The sequence below is a fragment of the Esox lucius genome, chromosome 22 (genome assembly GCF_011004845.1).
Source record: "Esox lucius isolate fEsoLuc1 chromosome 22, fEsoLuc1.pri, whole genome shotgun sequence".
NCBI lineage: Eukaryota > Metazoa > Chordata > Actinopteri > Esociformes > Esocidae > Esox > Esox lucius.
Genome location: NC_047590.1, coordinates 11,731,624 through 11,742,494, shown reverse-complemented (window position 1 = coordinate 11,742,494; position 10,871 = coordinate 11,731,624). Strand labels below are relative to the sequence as shown.

General features: G+C 38.7%; 1 protein-coding gene across 2 annotated transcripts; it reads left to right on the top strand.

Moving 5' to 3' along the window:
- The first annotated feature begins 272 nt into the window (after positions 1–272).
- On the top strand, positions 273–10,662 carry pou3f3b (POU class 3 homeobox 3b). Of its 2 annotated transcripts, none has more exons than XM_020042090.2 (3): positions 273–2,377; positions 2,689–2,781; positions 10,608–10,662. In XM_020042090.2, exons 1-3 carry the CDS (start codon positions 1,181–1,183, stop codon positions 10,653–10,655), a joined length of 1,338 nt encoding a protein of 445 aa, XP_019897649.1. In that variant the 5' UTR covers positions 273–1,180; the 3' UTR covers positions 10,656–10,662. The 2 variants fall into 2 exon arrangements, with proteins under 2 accessions (XP_019897649.1, XP_010884575.1); XM_010886273.3 differs by lacking the exon at positions 10,608–10,662 and adding an exon at positions 2,944–3,728 and having other exon boundaries at positions 274–2,377.
- Positions 10,663–10,871: the final 209 nt, after the last annotated feature.

Here is a 10,871-nt window from a genome sequence, read left to right as displayed (position 1 = left end):
ATATCCAATATATAATTATGTAAATGAACACCAATAACGGTTTTAAACACCTTCTTAACAAGGTGGCATGTTTTATGTTATGGCATAAAATATGTATATGTCCCACCTGCTAATAAGGGTAGATATAAAGGTAGCCTATATTTTATTCATTTACACACTTATAATTTTTTGTTCATTTAATTCCTTCCTTTTGTATTAATTTGCTTAAGCTGTTTATTTATTTATTTATTTAGATTGAATTAAAAGCCAACCAATTGGAACGGCCGGAAGAAGGTTTACGCGCCTCGAGCTAGGCTGGCGAGACCTGTCAATCACTCCCCGGGTATCCAATCAATGGAAGTCTTGCACTCGACTTCCTAGTATTTGGGGGGCTGGGGGAGACGTGAACGATGTGCGCAGGCTTGGCACAGGGTAAACATTCGTGTGTCCTCGAGCTTTGAGGGAGGGACTGAGCGAACTGTCAGAAAGAGAAAGAGAGGGAGAGAGAGTGAGAGAGAGTGAACAAGCGAATGAGAGAAGAGACTTGCAACCATCGCCGTGCACTGTAATACTGGATTGTACTTCAGCGGGAGTTAGCGGTTTGGCAGGTTTATACACATAAAAACAGAACAAAGAGATAGTCTCTACAGTTCTATAAAAGGAACAGCGAAAGAAAAGAATAAAGCAACAAGGGGGAAATCTCAGCGGCTAAATTTCAAAAGAACCAAGGAGCCAGTGCTAGTGTTTTTCTCTCTTGCAATAGGAACATACACTTGGACTTCGTATTTGGTGGAGAAATTGCGAAATTTCTTTGACCACTAGAAGTTTGTTGGGGCAAAGTTTTTTTCTTTGTATTTTAATTTTAATTCTGAGACATTCTGAAGACGATTAAACGTTCTCGACGGACTGCACATGGTTTCAAAGGGCTTTTGAAAACCTGGATTTTTATGCATCGATATTTTATCTATTTCTATTTGTCCTACATGAATGCTGTAAGCACAACAAATACGGATTTTATTCCTTTTTGCTATCCTTTTCATTCCATTATCGTTTAGCAACAGAACAAGTCGATGTTATTAGCCAAAATACAACCCAGACTTTTAAAGTTTGAATAATTCATGAGATACAATTTGCCTGCTCGAAAAAAGTAACTGAAAAAGGGAGGGAGTAATCAACAAACATATTCCTAAGGGTTAACGGAATGGCCACCGCGGCTTCCAATCCCTATTTGTCCAGCAATAGTATCCTCTCGTCGGGCTCAATCGTGCATTCTGACTCTGGAGGTGGTGGTATGCAGCCGGGCAGTGCTGCGGTTACTTCGGTGTCTGGTGGGTACAGGGGAGATCCCACAGTAAAGATGGTACAGAGTGACTTCATGCAGGGGGCTATGGCAGCAAGCAACGGAGGACATATGTTGAGCCATGCCCATCAGTGGGTGACATCCCTGCCGCATGCCGCGGCTGCGGCCGCTGCAGCCGCTGTAGCAGCAGCCGAAGCCGGGTCGCCTTGGTCGTCGAGTCCCGTTGGTATGACAGGCAGCCCACAGCAGCAGGACGTGAAGAACAACTCTGGAAGAGACGATCTACACACGGGAACCGCGTTGCACCACAGGCCCTCACACTTAGGTCCCCATCAGACTCATGCGGGGGCTTGGGGGAGCACAACCGCGGCTCACATCAACTCGATATCCGGGGGACAGCAGCAGCAACAGTCGCTGATCTACTCCAACCCTGGGGGCTTCACAGTCAACGGAATGGTGCATCCGGGTCTGGTAAGAGGGGACACCCCAGAACTGGACCACGGCAGCCATCACCACCACCACCACCACCAGCATCCACATCATCAGCAGCAGCATCACGGAGGCGTGAACAGCCACGACCCGCACTCGGATGAGGACACGCCGACCTCGGACGACTTGGAGCAGTTCGCCAAGCAGTTCAAACAGCGCCGGATCAAACTGGGCTTTACGCAAGCGGACGTGGGCTTGGCCCTAGGCACCCTCTACGGGAACGTCTTTTCTCAGACCACCATTTGTAGGTTCGAGGCCCTCCAGCTCAGCTTCAAAAATATGTGCAAGCTGAAGCCATTGCTAAACAAATGGCTGGAGGAGGCGGATTCGACCACTGGAAGCCCGACCAGCATTGACAAGATCGCCGCACAAGGTAGGAAGCGAAAGAAGCGCACCTCCATCGAAGTGAGTGTAAAGGGAGCTTTGGAGAGCCACTTTCTAAAATGTCCCAAACCCTCGGCCCAAGAGATAACATCTCTAGCGGACAACTTACAGCTGGAGAAAGAAGTGGTTAGAGTGTGGTTTTGCAATAGGAGACAGAAGGAAAAAAGGATGACGCCCCCAGGAGTGCCACAGACGCCGGAGGATGTGTACTCGCAGGTCGGCAATGTGAGTGCAGATACACCGCCCCCCTCCATGGACTGCAAACGAATGTTCAGTGAGACATAGAGCAGAACACAAGACTAAAAAATATTTTATATAAAATTAAAACTGATAAAACACAGACTATCGTCAAGATAGCAACACATTTTTGATACTGTGATTGTGAGGAAATATGAATACGACTGCAAATGTGTTATATATTTTTCACCAGAACAACCCCCTCCCTCTTCCACCCAAACCCCAAAAACGCATCGTTAACCTTCTTCCAGACCCTGAAATGTCTTAACCTAAAAGGTTCCTTTTGCTCTTTCTTTCAGGGACATTTTTTAGTAGATTACTTAAAAGATGCAAGTTTAACTGGGCCGAGTGAACCGAGCGACCAGAGGGTGACTACCAGTTCGTTCCATCAGGTAATTTTGGCGCATTAACAACACCAACTGGAAATTTCAAAGCAAGTATTAGCATTTAAAAAAGATATCCCCCTTTACCCTGTATCTGATTTGCGAAAGACAAAAGAAGCAGGCATTTGTATATTTAAAAATGGGACGTTTTAAACCCCTACTTTAACAAAGGAACAAAAACTGCAACAGCATCAATACGAAGAACAGTGGCATCCACGAAGCTTCCAACGTATTTTTTGCGGGGAGGACTGCACGGTTTAATGTTTCACAAAGAGGAATTGGGATTTTGAGGCCCTCCACGCCTAATGGTAAAATATAAACCCACCAGGACTGTCCCCGCCATCTGATCTAAAAGATCGCCTCTTTTTTGAAATGGGTTTTTTATTACGGGACTTGAACACCGCGAATGGATTTTTTTGAAGAAATAGAAAGAGACATTTGAAAAGACTATCTTCAGCTGCACTTATTTGAAATTCTTCTCTCCTCCGTTGCCAAGTGTGACTGAATGGGTGCTGTGGCTGTAACTATAATGCTGCCATTTCTAAGCAGTATTCTTTGGTAGGTTTTAATAAACAACAGACTCTGTAAAGCCGGCAATATAGATTCATTAGATCAAATGCTGATCTGAGTTATTTACTTTATATTTTTCATCAAAATGACTTGTTTTATTATTTTATTCGGAATACATATAAATTATTCCAAACGGTAATTTATTTTTCCCCCAGAACTTTGTGTAAGATGTTTTGCTTTCCTGTTTTCGTTGTTGACTTTATTTGTTTTGTTTTATTTTATTTTGTATTATCGTTTCTAAAAGGAGCACAAATCAACATAAGCTGACATTGACAGTTGTTAGGTAATAAGGGTATGTTTTGATGTGATAATTTGATTGTAATTTAATTTCAGTAGTGATTCCGTACGAGCTAATTGAGACCAATAAATTTGTTAGAATGAAATTACGTCATTGTGTGTTTTGAGATTTATATTTTAAATGCATATTTGACTATTTTATTTAAGGAGGCATGCATTAGAGATATTATTTTACGGTATCGGAAAATAAATAGTTGCATTTTCTCGTTCCAAATACTTTTATCTCAGACTTGCATAACATAGCCCATACATAAAAAATATATATATTCATGAAAGAATGTAGCCTAGTTTGGAACTGTGAACCTCTGATCAACGTTATTGGGGCCCCAAAGTGAATTATATTTGACAAGTTGACAGGGTAATATTTGAATAATTATTATTCAAAAATTATGTTAACCATCATCTAAGTCGCGTCCTCACCTTTATCAGGGCAGAGGCATCCGATAACGTTATTGATTATGTAGAATTTGTAGGTTCTGGGCATATATTATCATCCTGTTTTAACACTTGTCATTTCAATGTAGCTTATCCGTATATGCATTGTTTACATCGACTGCGCGTGAGTCTTTCACTCATGGCCCAGTATTGAGGATCCAGCGTATCGTATTCCAGGGCTCAGGTTAATGATGCATACCAGCGGGAGTTTTGCGTCAGATTTTACAAAAATAAAGGGAGATGTATCTACTACTGATGTTGTTCATAAAATATGTAATCATACCTCAGTCGGTATAGCAGTCGGACCTTTTTATTTAAATCAATATGCCAAGTCTAAAGGTTTTGGAGTGTTTTTGTTTCGATGCGTCAGTGTAGTCTTATATACAGTATCTAGGCTATATTCAGAGTGGAAGTTTATTCTCTTGGGCCGCATGTTTTGAAAAACAGTATTTGTTATTTTGGGAAATGTGCGCATAAATCAAAGTTATTCTGTTTTTCCATCCAACACACTCATACATGTGCACACCCAAACAAACTAGAACTGCTATGTCCATCGTTGTCATTATGTTATTAAAGTGGTAACACTGAATTTTCTACCTTTTAGTTTAGTAAAATTATAAATGCAGGCCTACACTGTTTAGGCTTTCGTTGTGGTGTGTGCTCTTCCATGAGATAGTGCAGGGACCATTCTATCTTCTAATATTCCAGTGACTTGAGTGTAACACTTCCGGACTCTCATTATCGTAAACATATTTCATAGATTATTTAAATTCTAAATAAATCTAATGCCTATACTAACAACACAAAGGTCATGGGGACGAATACTTAGCGTGTATTTATTTATTATGTCACCAATAATTGTATTTGCATAGATATATATGTCATAGTTTAAAATAACCCTAATATTAAAAGAACATTTGTGATTTCTCATTGGTTGACAGGCTCCGGGGTAGTGTGCTTTCAAACAATTAATATTAGGCCTGTCAAATTCTAGACTTGAGCCTAGAGCTTTCTTATAGGAAAAAAATGTTTTGTTGTGTTGTATGTTTTTTTGTTAACATATTCATTAGGTTTCACATATATATATATATGAAGCAAAAAAATAAATAATGCTTATATAGATACAGAGGCACCGTGGTCCTGTTTACTAGCCTAATAGCCAATGGGATATAGTAAGCGGGTGTGGTATATTGTAGGCCACTCAATGGCAATCTATATCTGCAAATACCGTATGGTGCATGTCACAGCATAAGTTAGGCTATCACGTTTATTAGGTAAACGATTTAGTTTTTGAGACTGAAATTAAGACAAAGCCTAAATCTTGAAAATACACTTGGCCCTCCAACTTTTCCCTGGAGTTGAGTAGCCTATTCAGCAGAACGCAAAATCCACGCTAGAAGATTTAAATTTCGCGGATGATTTCACATAGGCTACACTAGTTGCTTAGCAACGGAATTCTACGTTATAGAAGAACTATGCATCACTTTCCTTTGTCCCCATTAATAAAAGTGCCCGTCAAGACGCGCGGGTAGATTAGGTATAATTCAAATCCGTGGAATCCCAAAGAGATGGGTAGTTACAGCCAACGTTCAGACTCATGCTGTCTGGGTCGAACTGAAATGCAACATGCAATAGGCAATTTTTATGCACACCAATCAAGAAATGTAGACTAATTAAGTAAAATAAGCATGCACATGTAAAAAGTAAGAATATATTTAATTTGGATATTTCTAATTGCCCAGTGTAATAGTAAGCACACACGCGACCATACAGGCCTTAACAACTTTATTCACGCACCAACGCTCCTAATATAATCTAATTTGTTCACTAATTGCTTAGTGGGATAACCAATTGATTGTATTTTGCTGTGAAAAATTCCGATAAAATAAATAGGTGGCACATGGTGTCAATGAAGTCTATGCTTTCTACCATATTCTTCACATTTTGCCACATGGGGCGTATCCTACTACTTCGGTTTGAAATTTACGTGATAGTTGTTCATCAGCGTAAGATTAGTTTTTATCATAATAAAAACATTGTTGTGCTAACGTAAAACGATTGTAATATATATTGCTTTATAGTATTTTCGTTATAGCCATTAGTTATGTGATATGTATGCATTGTGCATGTACGGTTCATACTGGGCAAGTTACTTGTGCAGCCAGTTGTGTATGTTTTGTTGAAGGATTCCACATTTATAGGATTCTAAAAATGTATCTTTCGCAGGGTGACACGTTAAGAAGTCCAAAAGTGTATGAAAGTTCTAGATTCGATTTACGCACAATCTCTCGCCCAGCCGGCCTATTTTCAGCATTTCATTGGTCTTATAAACCTGACCTGTCCCTAGCGCACAATGATATTTCTCCTTTTGTAATCTGTACAACTTTCTCTTAAATCGTAACCAATTGTGTCCTGGGTAAGGTGGGAAGCACAGCCATCACCCCGGTTTAGACATTCTCTCAACAGTATGGAGTCCAACATAACGATGTTTTCATATATAAAATATTTTATGTTTTGCCACCACACCAAACCATGGCAGTGGTTGTTTGAAGAAATGTTAATCAACGTTGATGTGGTTTGGTATCAGCGAGCACATCTACGTGAGCCCATATTATAGTAGCCTATGATATGCTTCAGAAGTAAAAAATAATAACAGTCTATAGCAAAGTAAGACTTAATCGTTTATAGATTTGTTGGCTTGTGTGCACATGTAACACATCTGAACGTTTTTATTGGTCAAATTAAATGAATATTTCCCGTAATTATTGGCCCAGCTATGGTTTGGGTAATCGTATCTTTAGTGATTTTTCACATAGGTTATATCATGCAACGTAGGCTGTTTTACACTTCCTGAATATCCCAGTCAAAATATGAACCGCACAATTGTTTTCCTAATATTCTATTTATCCCACGTGCCGTCCACATGAATATGAATTAAACTGGCGTTGTTCTCCGTGGGGAGGCTTCCTCGATGGCCTATTGTAGTTAATATCCTGTTGCGATACTCTTCTACCGGTGATAGATTCCACACACAAACAAATCCAAGCCCTCTCATGTTCTTCCATTGATTGATATGATGATAACATCGAATGTATTCTATATGTATTTGGTAGTTCTCTAATCTCTCATGAGTCATTGAGAAATGACAAGCATCTATTCCAAACCGAACTTCTTCATCTTCTTACTCTCCTTTCTCGTTTATTAAAAAAAAATCACTTAGTGCCGCTCTTTTCATAGGCCAAATGTAATGGGTATGGTAATATGGCAATTTACTAATGTTATGTTATCTGTTATGTCAGAACTTCTGCGTTAAGCTCTTTTTCACTGGAGATGGCCCTTGACGCCAAAAACTTCCTTAGTTTCCCTTTGTGGGCCACTGACTGCAGTCTCACTCAAAAACCGTTTGCTTTTGATATTCTTCATACACTGCATTGCCCGCAGGTAACTACCTTGTTCTATAGAGTTAATTTTAAAACCTTTAATAAACTCGAACTGGCTTAACCAAGGATATTATAACTTATCGATGGAAAACCTACATTATGTTGGTTGATTTTGTGTGATGTATTTTGTTATGATCAGTAACTTAAGCACAGTCAAAACGTTGAATATCTACAATACAATAACCAAACAAGCCTACAGTAGCACATTATTATTTTATTATTATTATTTCTATAGTAATAATTATTTTAATAATTATAAATATATGTCTGGTTCAAGATTCAAACTGCTTGAAGATGTGTGAATAATCGATAGATGTACAAAGCGCCTGATCTCTTCAAAAGTTGGGACTTCCCTCTAGTCTCATCTCAGCCTTTAATGTATATGTTACTGGCCTTCACATAGAAGTCAGGCACAGTTAAAGCGCCCAGTTAAAGCGCAAAGTGTGACATGTAAAGGGTGACATGTTGTAGTGTAAAAGGTGACTTGTAATATCATGTAATAAGCGGAGAATATAGGCCTACTGTATAATTTATCACTCGGCGTTCTGACAGCGATGGCTTCGGAGATTCGACCATACAAAGCACAGATTGGATTCCACGGATTTGCATCATGTGTGCTGCAAGGGGGGGGTAACATCTCCTAATTCTGTCTCCCTCTTGCCTCGTGGACCCGATGTTCTCACGCGCAAGAATGGAGGAGGATGCTTTAAAATATGTATGGCGTGACGCGACTCTTGGGGTTTCCTTTCTATAAATTGTACAGGTCATGGTTTCGTGGTCGCAGAGGATAGATATGAAGAATAGAGTCTATTTAAGTATGCTACTCTTAGCTAACCTGTTTTACTGTCTGAACAATACAAAAAATGGAACATCATTAATGTTTTGTTTTTCCTTGTTTCATTTAATCAAAAGGTATAGGCCTAATTATAAGCCTAAATGCAACTGATGTGAGATCCTCAAAAATGAACACCAATAAAGAGACAAAGACCGAAGACAGATAATAGTTTTATACCGTTATAAAGGCATATAAGAAAGGTGTTCCAACACAGTTACTACAATAAGAACAGCAAGAAATGCACTTGTTCTGTTTCAAGACACAATTGATACACGGGTTGACACCCAACCACCTGAAAATATGGTTAGCTGTAACTGGCCGAATAGTTCACGTCTTCCCGCACCATATAGAAGACTGCATGTTGATCACTAAGTTCAGCACACAGTCATATGAATTTACTTGACATTTGTGAAATGACCAAGGATGACATATTTTTTGGTCTGCTCTGCAAGGTCTCTTACACAAGTTGAACCGCGTGGATTTAGGGCAGACAACTTTCCGCACATGAAGAGGCATGGCATCATTCACCAAAGTGGCCAATCTATACCTCCGTTTTAGGGCGGTCAGGACGTCATTTACACCGAGACGAGAACCTGCTTAGAGGCGCATCCCTAGATTTTGTCGTTTGTTTGTGTTTTTGACTATTTATATTTAGCATTATACTTTGGATACATATATTTGTTTAAATTAAAATATATATTAAGTTGAGGAATAGTAAGGGCATTTTAAATCTGATTTGCCTTCAATATTCTTTCTTTTTTTAAAAAAGAATATACGTTACCTATTAATAGTAAGAATGAATTACAATTAATCATAATAATCGAAACGATATTATTGTTATCTTTACATTATGGTCATTACTATTTATAGATTATTATTATTACTATTATTATGATCACTAATATTTTTTATAGACTATAAAGAAAATAAGAAAAAAGCGAAAAAGATGAATGCTTTAAATATTCACCCGAATCAAACTTTATTCGTTTAAGCCGTGTTTCACGTGTTTTCTCAAACAATTACACTGCCAACGCACCAATCACTTTCCCTTATTTGCGCTTAAAATACAACCAGGAAACTACTACAACGCATGTCATTACGATGGGTTGTTTTGGTTAATGTCAAATGTCTGTCGTACAAAATGTATTTATAAAAATATGTGTTGTCTTATTGTTCTTCTGTCTGATGTATGAAATATATGTGGGGTCAATGTCGAACTCCAAGCTTCCATGACATTACAGCGCCATCTGCTGGCATTAATTACCGAATCAATATTACGGCTTTTTTTTTTTGGTCAAAACGACAGAAAATACTGTTTTGCCGACTTACAGATCATAACGATAATAACGGAAGGATAATGAAAGCTAGATATGGAACCATAATTTTAAAATGAATTACAAAATTAATCTGAATGTATTGGTCTTTAACTGTCCTTTAAGGGCTTTCATAGTGGGCTGATCATTTTAATTTGTTTTTATATATGGTATTTGAATTAATATCATAAACGTAGTATGATAAATAAAATATATTTATCATACTACGTTTATGATACTATGTTTGTGTAAATTCTTATGTAATAACCTCTTTGACTTGTATTCTATCGCATAGAACGGGAAAAGTTAGAGCTTTGCGTGCAAGTTTATTGAACTGTTGCTCTAAATTGTCAGATAAAACAACCCTGATATGTTACAATAAACAACATTCGACATTGAAAACCTTTTGTGTATTGACCTTCAATAAATTCAGAGAACTTCCAGCACCGATCCATTTTCAAGGTTTGGCCTAAAAAGTTCGGCTATATTACTTTCAGTTCGTTTGTATGTTGGAAGCATTTCTCATGAAATGTAGTGCCCTACTAAAACCGTACGTTTTATCAAATTAATGTGTATGTTAAGTTCGTTGCAAAAATATTGAAGGCAAGTTATGAGAATATATACCGAGGCCTCTCTTGACTGAAAATTATATGATGTTGTTTGTTGTTGTTTCATGGTGACTATCGCTCAAAAATACATTTTGCTTAGTTTAGATGTTTAACTGATCTACACATTTTCTCCACCACACCATTAACAGCAGCTTTGTCTGAGTGGCTATAAGTGTGTCAAACACCCGCATCGCCCTCGTGTTTTTCCAATAAGGTTCAAGCGAGCGTCAGTTCCATAAAAGGGGTAATAGACCCCTTTCTTCCTATTCTCTGACTTCTGTCATGAAGCTGTTGACCAGTGATTTTCCTCTGCTGTCCTCACTACTATCATTCCCAGGCCTCTACTCCAAGGAAGCAGAGGGCAGTGGAGTGCAAAAAGCCTTAGTCATCTAGATGACATCACAGCTCAGGGGTTGGCAAAGATCTAAGGAGGTGAGATGATGTCTGACCGCATTGTTAGTCTCACTAGTTTCTCTCTTTCCAACCAGACCAGCATGTGAACTGAGGCACAAACATAAGGTCACATATAAAAAAACAGCGTTTTTTGCTGTTTTTACCGAACCACTGCTGCCTCTTGGTGGTGACTGCACGGTGGAGAAAA

Coding starts and splice junctions, on each gene's coding strand:
- pou3f3b (XM_010886273.3), top strand. CDS start 1,181: ATGGCCACCGCGGCTTCCAATCCCTATTTGTCCAGCAATAGTATCCTC. Junction 2,378..2,688: donor TGTACTCGCAGGTCGGCAAT/GTGAGTGCAGAT, acceptor TCTTTCTTTCAG/GGACATTTTTTAGTAGATTA. Junction 2,782..2,943: donor CTACCAGTTCGTTCCATCAG/GTAATTTTGGCG, acceptor ACTTTAACAAAG/GAACAAAAACTGCAACAGCA.